This window comes from Lampetra planeri, chromosome 11 (genome assembly GCF_965212315.1).
Source record: "Lampetra planeri chromosome 11, kcLamPlan1.2.h2, whole genome shotgun sequence".
In the NCBI taxonomy this organism is placed as follows: Eukaryota; Metazoa; Chordata; class Hyperoartia; order Petromyzontiformes; family Petromyzontidae; genus Lampetra; species Lampetra planeri.
In genome coordinates, this window is record NC_136117.1 from 7,443,205 (window position 1) to 7,457,160 (window position 13,956).

Sequence of the window (13,956 nt, forward strand, 5' to 3'; positions counted from 1 at the left end):
TTGCCTCGAAATACCAGTAGTTTCACAATGTTTTTCTTCCTATTTGAAGATTGTTTTCTAATTTGCATTTAAAATGACACTGTAATCTGTTCAGTGTATTGTTTCGCAATGCAGTTTTGGGGGCATATGGTTAATTTGTAACTGCATTCTTGACTAACAAATTCAGCATGCTTTCATTTGTAAGTATATTTGACGATCTTGATGTTACTAATGTGGTACATTTCTGATGGCATAATAATTAACGTCCGTGTGACCCAATGGCAAACTTAGAGTTGTGCTTTAAAAAAGATGAAGTTTACTCATGCTAGGTGTGGTTGGAAGCTCAAAAAGTTAAATTTTCTTCCTGATCGAATACTAAACCAGGCACCGCTGGGGATCCTCTAATTGAATCTCACGCTCCAAACTATTATTAAACAGGTCTCTTTTGTTACTGCCTGTTTTGTGTTTGGGACATACAGGACTATCAGAATATTGTTAATTAAGTTTATGAACATTCTATCCTCATCCAACATGCCAACGGTTGTTAAATGCTTCTATTTGCTCTGTTCCAGTCGACATTTGGTCTGTGGGCTGCATCATGGCTGAATTATTGACGGGAAGGACGCTCTTCCCTGGCACAGATCGTATCCTTTCTGGTGATTGGTGACAAAGCTTAAATTTTAAACGCATTCATCTACGCTGGTAAGGTATGGGTGTTTTATGTCGGTAGAGCTTTTCAATTGGAAATTTCTATTGAAGGTAACTGAATTGGAAATTTATTACATAAAATAAGGATTTCAGTTATTACTGAAATTCTAACAGGATTAAAACGTAGTTTTTTTTACGTTCTTTGTTATGTTGTGAACTTGATTTTTACATGTACAACCTTGAGAGCATTGCTAACATAGGAACTGTTTTACATGTTTTATGCTTGTGTAATTTTCATTATTGTATTTTGGGCTGTGATACGCACGCTAGCATATTCTTGTGAATGGTGATGACATCACGTGCAATTTATGCAGCAGGTTAAAGCAGATGGTATCGTTATGGTGATTTCCAAGAACATATCTGGCTAGTTGTAAGCATTGAACCACAGAATATGCAGCTATCTAGCACTGCTCGTATCGTTTGTTTTTGAGCCATAGGCATTGTCATTGTTCATACTTTCCACACAACTTCCTGTGGCTCACTCTTTTTTGGATTCTAATTCAAACGGGTGTAACCATTGTGCCAAGGGAGAATTACCCTTAAACTCTTTGCAATTGGCACCATGACTCATCCCTATGTCTTGGAGGGGAATATCTGAACATGACTCACATGTTGACATCCTACTGAGCCACTGTGGAGACGGGGGTCATTTGACTGTCTTGAAAAAGGTAATATGAAACTTTGGGAATTCTTTGGGTCGCCTTACTTTGTGTACATTAATCCATTAGTCTTGTGAGACACGTGCTTCATAAAAGGTTTTGTAACAGTCATAACTTTCCAGCAGTATGCCTTGCCCAGTTGAGGTTAGAAATGTGTAACCAATCAAACTTCCTTCGGCATTTATTTCATATTTGTGGTTGTGATGGAAAAAAAAGGCAAGCGAGGGTGGTGAGGCTTGGGCGTCGGTCATGTTGCAAAATGTGACCGGGAGGCATTCATTGAACAGAAAATGAACAGCGAACACTATTCGAGAAAGATGATGCCGTCTTGTTTTTTTTCTTTCTATACTGAATGATTAACAGTTTTTCATTTAACTTTCCCCACTGGAAAGAGCCACGATTTTATTACCAACCTAAACAGTAGTGGTTTTTACTTGTGCGTGTATTTCTCTGCGTGAATGTTTACGATTGTATTTCACTGGGAACCTTCATAATTTACAGTACGTGAATGCTGGCGATGGAAATTTAAACAGTCTTGTAAATTTAAGGGATTTATCAACAACACATTGTAGAAGATGGCAACAGTTATATTCGTGAATTAATTCTTGTAGATTTATTATTGAAATTTATAGACCTGTCTGAATATTTTGAGCGTTATCTCTTTGCACGTGTGGAATATGTGCTGCTGTTGACTTCCACAAGCAACAAAATCCCCAACAGGGAGTTTACCACACCTTTTAAAAATAATCTTGAAACGCCCTGAGCAGTTCGTGTTTGAACAAAGTAAAACATTTTTTAACAATAATAACGGCATGTGTAATAGCAGAAGTCATTGCAAGTGTGAGTTGGTGGTGGAAAGAATGCGGCTGAATTCTATGTAGGTCACCGGTCATTTTCAATTTCATCTCTTTATGAAGAGCTAGCACGGAACGAGGGATGATGATGCTTGACATGCCGCATAGTGCCGGGATGCTGTTTTGATGTGTTTTATTGCATGAATGGGTTTGAATTTGTGAGGTTGGTTTCTCCAATGTGCAATGTCATTGTGACCCAATTTTTTACGGCGTTCCATGCCCTGCTGTGTTGTGTTTGCCAGAGGGAGAGCATTAAGCAGCTACAGGAATCGTTATTAAAAGATAATTATCTCTTTGATATGCGATTACATCATCTATGATTTATCCACTGCTGGATGAAGGCCTCCCTAGGTTATTGCCCTTCATGGTCCTGCGATGCCACAATCTATTTAGCTTCCATGCATGACCTGATCTCATCGATTCATCTCCACGGTGGTCATCCTCTTGAGCATTCCTGCCATTCATTCACCAGTTTTGTCCATCTGCTGTCATCCCACTTGGCAATATATTTTTAACAAACTCCCTTTTCATAACAGTCAATATGATGTCTAATTTGCGTTTTTTATCTACGAGCTATGTGTTTCTTGTTATGTCTCTCGGTGTAATTTCCAGCATGCATCTCTCCATGCTACTTTATGCACTTTTCAGATTTTGTCCTATGTTCAGAGTCCACATTTTTTTTCGCAGATAATATTCATTGATGGAAAACTTTTTTCTTTAACCACATTGGCATATTGCTTTTCATTATAACATTTTTTTTCAAAAGCACCCAATCCTGATCTCGCTGACCTCTTTATTTAATTATTTCGATATCAGTCTGCCTTCAATATATTGTAAATCTCTACTTTAATGCTTACTTTAGAAAAGACCATGTGCTTTGGTAAACGTTCATAAAAATGACCAGGAATCAACCTGTGATGTAAAAAAAATGTGCGGCTATGAAAATGCTGACCTCTGGGGCACGTGAATTGCTTCATCTGTGTTCAAAACGTAGCCTGTGGAGTGATGTTCCTTGTAAGTGTGTTAAAAAGAGCAACTTTGACGACAAGTAAAATCCTTGTCGTGTCTTTGTTGGGAGTTGCATCATCATCAGGTAAACCGGGTACAGTGGCACACGTCTTTAATCTAGAACTTTGGAGGAAAACAAGTTGGGGGGGGGAAACTAAAATCGTGCATACTTGTGGATTATGTCACTTTCCAATGTGCGTTTTGTTATCATATTTAAATAGCAGTACAGAAGCCGATGATGGGTTGATATTCGGGGGAGGAAAATATTTTGGTGTCTCCAAGTTTTAGGCAACTCTTGGATCAATTTGCCCATTTAAGTTCTTGATAACGACACTACATTATACTTACATTTTGTTTATTTTGGATTATCTTTATGAGTTATAGTGCCCCCCCCCCCCGGACCCCCTTTGCAGATGGACAGACGGGGCTAACTCATAAAGCGTTTAACCTTAGTTTGAAATAATTTAAAAAGGGTTTGCAGATCACATAAATGATGGTGTGTTATCCCCTCTTATTTGTATGTTTCTCCAAGCACTCCAGTTTCCTCCAACATGGAAAACACAATCTTAAAAAAAAAGACTTCACCAAACATCCCAATGCACGACCCACTTGACAAGAGTCTTGATATTTAGTCTGGAGTTCCTGGATTAAAACATTTTTAAGGTAAAGAGGTAAAAGTGCCCTGCTGTCAGCTTGGGTGACCTCTGGTGGTGGGAGCGCATATTGTTCTGCAATGGGAATCACTCGTGCGATTTGACACGTGTAAGTGGCAAAAGAACAAAGCAACTGGAGGATTCGTAGCAGCTGGAGGAAGACCCCAGGCAGGGCTCTCTCCGAGTCTTCCTTCATGCTGCTCAACCCACACTAGACATCGATCAGCTCAAGCTCATTATGCAGCTGGTCGGCACTCCATCCCCGGGGCTGATGCAGAAAATCTCGTCCGAGTCTGTGAGTGGGCCTTTTCTGGCAGCATCGGGCATCCGTTTGAATAGTTTCTTGCTGCGGATGTATTGATGTTGAGAACAAAAAATCAATCCCAGGGTGTCACGTTGCATGGTCTATTAGCATTTGCTAGCTGCTTTTTGGGTAAGCTTGTTATGTTAAGCAAGCAGCCCTGAGGACATGTTAGAATAACACTGCTTGTCTCCTTATAATACAAGCAGTCTTATTCTTGCAGATACACTAAGTATAGGTGTCCACAGGTATATAACACGACTTGTGCTCAAATGCACATACCTTTGACCTGCTTGTATCTAGACAATACAAGTGGATAGGCAAACATACCAACAGAGGCCCACCGTGGCTGGGCAATGAATGGCACCGGGTCTGTGGTTTCCATTTGTCGCGGTGTGAAAACACTAACAAATATTTTTTTCCTTAGTAAGTGTTATTTCCCATTTGCTTATGCCTCAAAAGTACAGAAAATGGCTATTATTCCCCACAAACTTTGCTTTTGTGACCAGGACAGTGATATTTTGAAATTTACTATTTTACAGAACATTCCAGATATATTCAGTGCTGAGTAAACTTGGAGTAACTTCTAGAACATTCTATAACTTTCCAGTAATATAAATAGTAGTGTAATTACGGGAGCCTTAAGTCCACAACTTTATTTTCAGCTGCCTAAGTGGATACATATCTGCATTTTTCTGAGATGGCATCAAGAGGCTGCAAGCATCCGGCAGACGCATTTTGCGATGTCTGCAGCCAATTTATCAAGACGAGCTAAAAAGTACTCTGTGGAAGCATCTGCTAAGATGTGTGAGGCCTACAAGGCGTATTTCGGCATGCCTGTCGGGGATCAAAACAAACCCTGGGCACCTCATTTCATCTGCGAGCATTGCAAAATAACTTTGGAAAGTAAGATGGACAATTGTTGCTCGGAATTTAATGTTAAAAAATGTGTTAATTTTTAAAATTGTTAAAGTTTTTAATAACAAAAAATGGTTTACAATTTTCAATCTTATTGACAAAATATATCGTATGAAAAATGTTGCGAGAATCACTTACACATTAGGATGGTACAGAGGGGAAAAGAGAGCTATGAAGTTCGCTATCCCAAGAATTTGGCAGGAAACCCCCACTGACCACTCAAGCAACTGCTACTTCTGCATGGTGGACCCTTCCAAACGTCGTACTGGCAAGAATGCATATAATAGCCATTTTCTATACTTTTTAGGCATAAGCAATTATGAAATAACACTACCCAAGAACAAAAATTGTGTTTACATAGTGAAATCTGTGCACGTTACAAATTCTACACCGTTTTGAGATGCAATATTCACGAAGAAAGCTGGATAAAAATACAAAAATTTCTTGCAAACACCTGCATGCATGCAGATGTTTGCAAATATAAGATCGCTTGTAGTTAAGTCATAATCATTATTGATATAATACAAGCACTCGTACTTGCTGACACCTACATGGGTAGTGTATCATTTGATATAGATATGTTTTTGAGCTATATCCTGTACATATATATGTATATATGGCATTCAATCAAAACACTTAAGGTATGATTTCTGGTTCTTGTCCGTTCGATGTTGATTCCGAGAAGATGCTGATTTGCATGTGAAAAATCTTTGTGTGCAAGCTTAACAGAATGGCTTTGTTGGACCTACGCATTCTTGCCGTGTTGAGAGTGTGCACATTTTGCATAGCCAATTTTGACTCTGTGAAAATGATCAATGATGTTTACTGGATGTTGCTATTTGTTTCTTCAACCAATCCAATTTTATGATCTCTTGCACAATGATCAATCCATTTTGACTGCCACTCATTTCATATTACAGTGCTACATTTAGAAACATAATGAGCCCAGCATCCAGTTTTTTCAAACGTTCGCTGCTATAATGATTTCCAGTCAAAGATACTTTTAAAGGTATTTGAAATCGACTGGTTTTCATAGAACACCCTTACTGGCACCTTTTGTTCCTTATTTCTGCATTTAAACTGAAGATCCATATCTTCTGCCAAGTTGGAGAGTGCACTGAATAGGCCAGACACCTGTGCATCCTCGGTATTGTGACTGTGACTTGCGCATATAAGAGCAGTACCTGTGCGTCTTGAAATGGCAGCAGATGCGCATTTGATTTCACATTTCAATGAGAATGGCTTTTTTTTTGTAACACGTGGCTTCATTAATCTGTAATTTAAACCACTACGCATCGAATCGTTCATAATCTCCACCGATGCCGCCGTGTGTGTCACTTGGTTTTATGGCTCCTTAACACTTCCCCCCCCTTCCCCTCCACGCGTGGCCTAGACATTAACCAGCTGGTAAAAATCCTGCAGCTCACGGGCACCCCACCCCAGTATCTGATTGACCGCATGCAGAGCAAAGAGGTGAGGATGTCCCCCTACTGTCCAACATGAGCACCGGCGTCTTCGGGAAGAAGAATAATACGGCCAGTGACTCATCTTCTTGGTTTTTTCGGTAAAGTCACGTAGAATGGAAATAATCAAATAATAAAAATAAAACATAATAAAATAATTCTCACGACGTCCTCAGGTGGAGAACAGATCTGTCGAGGAGACAGTCTGAATGAAATAAGACTCTGTCTCCTCGACAGACCGAAACGTAAGAATTATTTTATTATGTTTTATTATTTTATTATTTCCATTCTACGTGACTTTACCGAAAGAACCACGAAGATGAATCCCTGCAGTCACGAAAGCTTTAAATCGAAATTTAACGGCCAGTGACTGTTTTGATGCTCTCATCTGCGTCTAGAGAAGCAGGTGAAGTGATATGCTGTCCATGTCATTTAAACCTTTTCATTTGATGAATTATTGTTATGCTGGCTACCACCTATGGCCATATCTCCCAGAGAGCTAATCTCTTATCAGATTTCAGAAGCTAAGAAGGGTCGAGGGCCAGATTGGCCTTTGGATTGGTGACCCCAGTGCACACAACAGTCCGCAGGGCTACGTTGTGGGCAGCATAGGGCAGTTCGGCAAAACCCATTATCCTGTACTAAACTACCACGTTTATGCTGCCCGCCTTCGCTAACCCGTACTGACAGCGGGATGAAGTACTGATCAATTAACCCCATCGACCGACGTTGCGTGAGGAGGCCCTCATCCAGCAGTGGACTGAGAACATATCTATGGATGTATATACCTGCTACATGCTTCAGTTGTGAGCTGAGCTAGCTTTTAGCATTGGTGGCAAGTGGTGTTTTACTTAGGATTAAATATTTCTCTCATGCTCTTTGCCAATTATATTAAAACAGATGTGGATGTAGCCATAAGTCTTAATTTACAGCTTGCTCTCATGGAAGCAAAATATTGTGGTTGATGACAAATCAAAGCACTAAAATCATTACTTAAGATTAACATGCCTTGCACTTGCATGACAACTAACATGTTCATATTCCCATTCCTTGCTCTTTCGTTTGCCCCCCCCCCCCCCCCTCTTGATGTGAATTTCTGCTTGGAGGGAGCCATTTGTCTTTTTCTTGTTTCAGGCCAGAAACTACATCCAGTCTTTGCCTTATACGCAAAAAAGGGACTTCAAGGATGTGTTCCTGGGAGCCAACCCACTCGGTGGGTGTTCACCACTAATCCTGGGGAAGCACACTTAACTCACGAGACCACATGTTCTTCAGTGATTGGCTTATTCAGCTCCTAGAGCAAGGGTTCATCAACTGCATTGTCTGGCAGGTCACGTTATAAAATTGCAATTATGTGCTGTGAGACCATGTGAGGTTCTGCCGTCAGAGTATTTGGTTGCTATACATTTCCACATGACCAGCCACTTTAACGAACTATCATTTGTGGCCAGGTCACTTCTCAAAAAGAGCTAGAAAGCTCGGTGTGCCTTGGTAAAATAATAAAATAAATAGTTTATAGTTGTATACCATCTGTGTGAGATAACTAATCTATAACTAGTCTCCAGGTCTCATATCTCTTGTAGGTCTCTCCTTCATCTCACAAATATTGATAGTGTTAATGGTGGTAATGTTATTGCTACTAACTGCTGATGAAGTTCAAGACTTTGCGAATGTAATTACGATTCTTGAGGTAGTTATATCACAGCGCCGAGTTGGGACTGCTGAGGTCCTGAGTTAGAATTGAGATAGCCGCCCGCGATTTAAATGGATTCTAAAGTGTTGCAAATTTATGGTCTCGGCCCAGTCACCCATGATAACATGAAAAACTATATCGGTTTATAATAATAGGGTTTTTCCACTTTTTTCTGGCAACAAAACTGAAACCTTTTTACAAGGATTCATGTCTGCATTAACCACAATACTTGCAGTCAAATGCAAACAAAAAACACACTGATAATATATGCATTGTCTCGATTTAAAGCTTTCGTGACTGCAGGGATTCATCTTCTTGGTTCTTTCGGTAAAGTCACGTAGAAGGGAAGTAATAAAATAATAAAAATTAAACATAATAAAATAATATAATATTATTATTATTTTTATTACTTCCCTTCTACGTGACTTTACCGAAAGAACCAAGAAGATATGCATTGTCCTTGAAACTGATTGGTCCACACCAAGGGACGGCTTTCTTTTGAGCCTCGAACCAATTGGTGCTCGACCAGATGACGCCAAAAGGCGTACAGCTCAAAGACAATACACTATCAAGGTAATGAGGGCTCGGGGTGAGCATCTACATCATTGGACCTCTTTTGCCAGTACCAAAATATAATAATAGGGGAAAAACCCTATTATATTTTGGTACTGGCAAAGGAGGTCCAATGATATAACGGTTTATCTTGCAATTAACATCGAAGTCATATGGCAGAGCGCGTGGTGAGATGCTGCCCTCTACTGTTGAACAGGTCACCTTTGAAAGCTGCTTCTGTGGACCTTCCTAATGCAAACGTTTGCACTCCATTGCAAGAGATCCGAATGGATACTTAGTCTCATGACAATGACATTAGGACTAATAGGGCTAAAATTGGAGTAACATGACACTTTTCTCAATTGATGCATGCGTCAAAGTTAGTGTGTAAATATGAATGCTTTCCGATTCATATTTGGTTATACAAATGATACCACGATACATTGCGTAGATTGATGACAGCATTACGACAATTTTATTTATGAAGCATCTAAATACAACCATTCATTAAGATGCTGATTTGAGATAAACGTTGAAATACGGTGCAGCGGAGCCAGGGTAGAGGGAGCGTGGCCTGCACCAGTTGAGTCCAAAGCAGGCGCCAGGAGTTGGGGATCACCGAGGAGGAATTCGTTGAGTGCTGGTGCTGACGGAGTCCGGAAGGGACAATTAAACAGTTGATCCCAAACAGTAAATTGAAGACATTGGGCATGTAAATGTGCATCGCTTAATGGATTAAAATGGATTCTTGGACTCGATACTTGCCCAAGCATATGGGAATCAATTCATGATTCGATTAATCTAAACCCTGCAGCCACTAGAGGCATTAAATTCCCCACAATGGCAAAAAAAATATTAATCATATCGTGTCCCTAAACTGTGACTATTGGGGGAGTTAATCTCTGCATATATTCCGAGATTCACCCGCTTTGATTCAATAAGCGTTCAGTTTGTCTCCATTTCATGATCAATACTTTAGTCTTTATTTTACAATATTTGAATTATCTTCTCCATTGTACAGTTTTGTTCACTTAATTAGCCTAAATGTAACATTACAATTTGCATAAATACTAAACGATCAATTCTTCACACAATCAGATGCATGTATCATGAGCATTACACTTTACTTCAACAATAAATCGATACAGCATTGACTTGTTTATTAAACCCAGTCCTAAGTGGATGCTGGCGAAATGATCCATCCACTGAAGGTGCATCGCTTAGTGCGGAGAAAAAACAACTAGTTCATCTACGAATCGAAGCATCAACCTTAAACTTCGGAACGGATGCATTCTTTTATGGCCCATGATGTAAGTGAAATTTGTCGAATTGACCATGTACGTAAGTTGAACTTCTTTCGTACCGTACGTAGCCAACCGCGCTCCTCGCAGGTGATGTCAATGATCATGCAGCACAAAGCACGCTGCTATTGGGGCTTCTCTTACCTCGTGTCTCTCACGTGGCCCCTGCAGTGGTGGACCTGCTGGAGCGCATGCTGGTGCTGGACACGGACCAGCGCATCACGGCGGCGGAGGCCCTCGTGCACCAGTACTTTGCTCAGTACCACGACCCCGACGACGAGCCCGAGGCCGAGCCCTACGACCAGTCGTTCGAGAACCAGGAGTTTCCCGTAGAGGAGTGGCGGAGTAAGTGATCGCCCCCCCCCCCTACACCCCTGCTGTACCTCCCTACCAGCGTATTCTTTTGTTTACAGATTTAGTTTTTCAGTTTTTCCCTTCAATTATATTACAGCTGTACTATTGGTGTCCTGATGTGCGACAAAGACATTAATTCTATATAACTCGACACTGACAGCTATCGGTGTATCAGCCACTGTCAAATAACAGCCTCCAGAATTTTGTCAAAGAACAATTTCAGAAGTCCCTTTTTAATCGACTTCTTCAGCAACACTTGGGGTACACATCTAATATGCCCTGCAGGTGAATTAAACATCGTTTACTTTTTAATTCTCAGAATTAGGAATAAGCCAAATCAATATATATTATGTAGGCATTGGTGCCGGAGCTGACACCATCAACTTGCTACACTTGAGAAGTCAGTTTCATCACATGCTTGCCCGAATTTGAATCTTAGTGGTGCTGGGGACATTAAGTTTTTAGCTGGGAAGTGTCAATGAGGAGGCTCGGTGGGACTTTGTAGAAGACTGGTAGAGGAGTTTGATACATTTCGCAAATAATTACGAAACCTAACAGAGGGCCTTAATGAAAATCCTAATTAAAGGCAGCCTCGTACAATGTTTATATCGGGACATTTCTTAATGAAGCTGCATTATGAAGTTTTATTGAAAAGGTGCATTGAGAACAAGACATGTAAAGAGTTTCATCAAGAATTTTCATAAACGAAACCCCAGCGATAAATCTTTGCGCGGTATATATGTTTGTGTGTTGAACTTCTTTCGCACCGTACGTAGCCAACCGTGCTAATCGGAGGTGCCATTGAGCATGCACTCCTAACGAGTCTGGGAGTGCACACTTAGGTTTTGTTGAGCATGTGTGCCTGGACGTGCGTGACTAGAAGCTAACACAGCCCACAAGAGGGCAGTACATACCAGCTTGTGCGTAAAACACCAAACAGTGCTGTTAATCAAGAATCCTTGCCATGTAAGCAGTAGTTTAATGGTGCAGTCAGTCTGCTTACTTGCCTATTTTTGCGTGCTCTTGTACTGCCTTGCAGCTTTCTTCACTATGCAGAACTGCATGTGCAGAGAAACGTATTACTCCTAAATTGGCATTTAGAAATGAGAGGAACATCTTGACCTAATAATTTTAAAAATTATGGTGAAAACTCATTTTGTCGATGACGGTTTGTAAAGGCTATTAGCCCTTTTGTGTTTGTCCACGGCGTTTAAAGCAACATCTCGGGTAAAATCGATGTAGTTCTTTTATACTTTTTACCAGATGTGCAAAAAATAGTCTGCACAGAAATGGGACTTTTTTTTTTACTTTGCCACTGAATTGATAGGACACGGTTCTATAAGCAAAATGTTCCTTTTTGCGCCCCCTCTGGGATTTGCCCCGGATTGACCATGACTTTGAATGGGGGGCCAAAAATGGGGAATAAGATGTTAAAGTGAGTCACCATGTTTAAGGGCACAACATCAAAAATAGAAATGTGGGTGCATATCCGACTGGCCACAAATGAGTAATAACTACAAAACACCACGTGTCAGCACAGACAGCTGTGTAGCCTGTGGCAGTAAAATCCAGTTAAGATTTGAAAGTTTTCATCCATTGAAGGGAGGTTATGGCTTGAGTGCTATTACAGGTTTCTCTCGCGTCAAGCCGTAAATGTGTTACGAAAAAGGGCGCACAAAGCGGCTACTATTTTAACTATTTTAATTTTACCAGGTAAGGCGACCTGGCCACAAATGGTAGCTCAATGAAGTGGCTTATCTTGTGGAAATTTCTAGCAGGCAAATACTATGAACTAAATGTGGAGGAAAAAACTGGAGGACCCGGAGAAAAATCCACACGACTACAGGGAGAACATGCAAACTTTCTATACAGGCATCAGGGTTGGGATCAAACACAACTTCCTGTATACCAGGCGAGATAGTTACCATCTTCGCCACCGCGGTCCCTTCGCATCTCCGCCACGAAGCGAAACCGCACGAGACGGCTGCCTGCCAAGTAGCACATGCAGTACAAACTATTTCATGCGTCCAACCGCATATGAGTGAATTTAAACCGCATGTAGCATATGTTGAGGAGAAATTGGTTCGCCGAATAAATGCAAAATCACACAAACTGAAACCGCATAAAGCAAGGGAAACCTGCATTTTGAGACTATTGTGAAGACATTTAAATTTTGTGTTACACTTGCTGGATTCAATTCACTTGAATGTTGTCCTTGATTTAACCCTTCGATGCAAGGGAGCAGAGATGAGAAAATGATTGTCAAACTTTTTTTGGAGAGAGGAATGAAAAACATCTACGGTAATCGTTTCAAGCCAACAGGGACATGAATATAATGAACACATTTTTCAAAAAGGAGTTTTAGATTCAGATGCAAGAGACCAAATTAAGAAATTAGATTGCCTTGATTCACATGGGGAAAGCCACATAATGCCAAAGATGTATCTGTCTTCAGAATATTCAACACATGAAGTCACAGCCTTGTGCAATGCAAGTTAGATTTCAACATAGCCAGTGAGAGCATAAAGTTTATCAGCCAAAGTAAGATGCATTCTGACCACAAGTATTGTGGTTAATGCAGACATGATTCCTTCTAAAAGGTGTTTTTTTGTTGCTAGAAAAAAGGGGAAATAACCTATTCTCATATTTTGGTACTGGCAAAGGAGGTCCCATTATGTAGATGCTCATCCAGAGCTCTCATTACTCTGATAGTGCATTGTTTTGTGCTGTACGCCTTTTGGCGTCCTCTGGTCTAACACCGTTTGAGACAAGGCTCAAAAGAAAGCTGTCTCTGGTGTGGACCCATAGGTTTCAAAGACAATACATATATTATCAGAGTGTTTTTTTGCAGTTTGACTACAAGTATTGTGGTTAATGCAGACATGATTCCTTGTAAAAGGTGTTTTTTTGTTGCCAGAAAAAAGGGAAAAAAACCTATTCCCAAAAGTAAGATTGTTAATGTAAAAAAATCCAGTTCATGAGGTAAGATAATTATAGACTGATTATTCTATGGTTCTTTCGGTAAAGTCACGTAAATAGAAAAAATAATAACAATAAAATAAAAAATTTAAATAAAGTTAATAAAAAATAATAAAACATCACGACATTTCGATCGCAACACAAGCGGCCGTCATCAGGAACAGGGAGGTGAGCCTGAGGGCAAGCTGTTTATAAAGGTTTAGAGATGGGCGGGTCATCTAAAGGGGCAGCTAATGCTAATGTGGGAGAAGGCTCATCACCGGCAATACCCACATTGACATTAGCTGACCCGCCCATCTCTAAACCTTTATAAACAGCTTGCCCTCAGGCTCACCTCCCTGTTCCTGATGACGACCGCTTGTGTTGCGATCGAAACGTCGTGATATTTTTATTGTTTTTTTATTAGCTTTATTTTTATTATTTTATTGTTATTATTTTTTCTATCTATGTGACTTTATCGAAAGAGCCATAGCATATGAATTCCTGCAGTCACGAAAGTTTTAAGTCAAAAATTTTCGACTGATTATAACCAAC

General features: G+C 40.2%; 1 protein-coding gene across 2 annotated transcripts in view; it reads left to right on the plus strand.

Moving 5' to 3' along the window:
• LOC144721251 (mitogen-activated protein kinase 14-like) overlaps window positions 1-13,956 on the plus strand; it is a 32,080-nt gene that overhangs the window by 11,322 nt on the left and 6,802 nt on the right. Inside the window, exons 8-11 of one of the 2 annotated variants that reach the window (XM_078598728.1) lie at window positions 552-623; window positions 4,077-4,156; window positions 7,678-7,756; window positions 10,261-10,434. In XM_078598728.1, coding sequence (XP_078454854.1) covers window positions 552-623; window positions 4,077-4,156; window positions 7,678-7,756; window positions 10,261-10,434 — 405 coding nt within the window. Of the gene's footprint in view, window positions 1-551; window positions 624-4,076; window positions 4,157-6,473; window positions 6,554-7,677; window positions 7,757-10,260; window positions 10,435-13,956 lie in introns of both variants that reach the window. The other variant, XM_078598727.1, reaches the window with a different exon arrangement.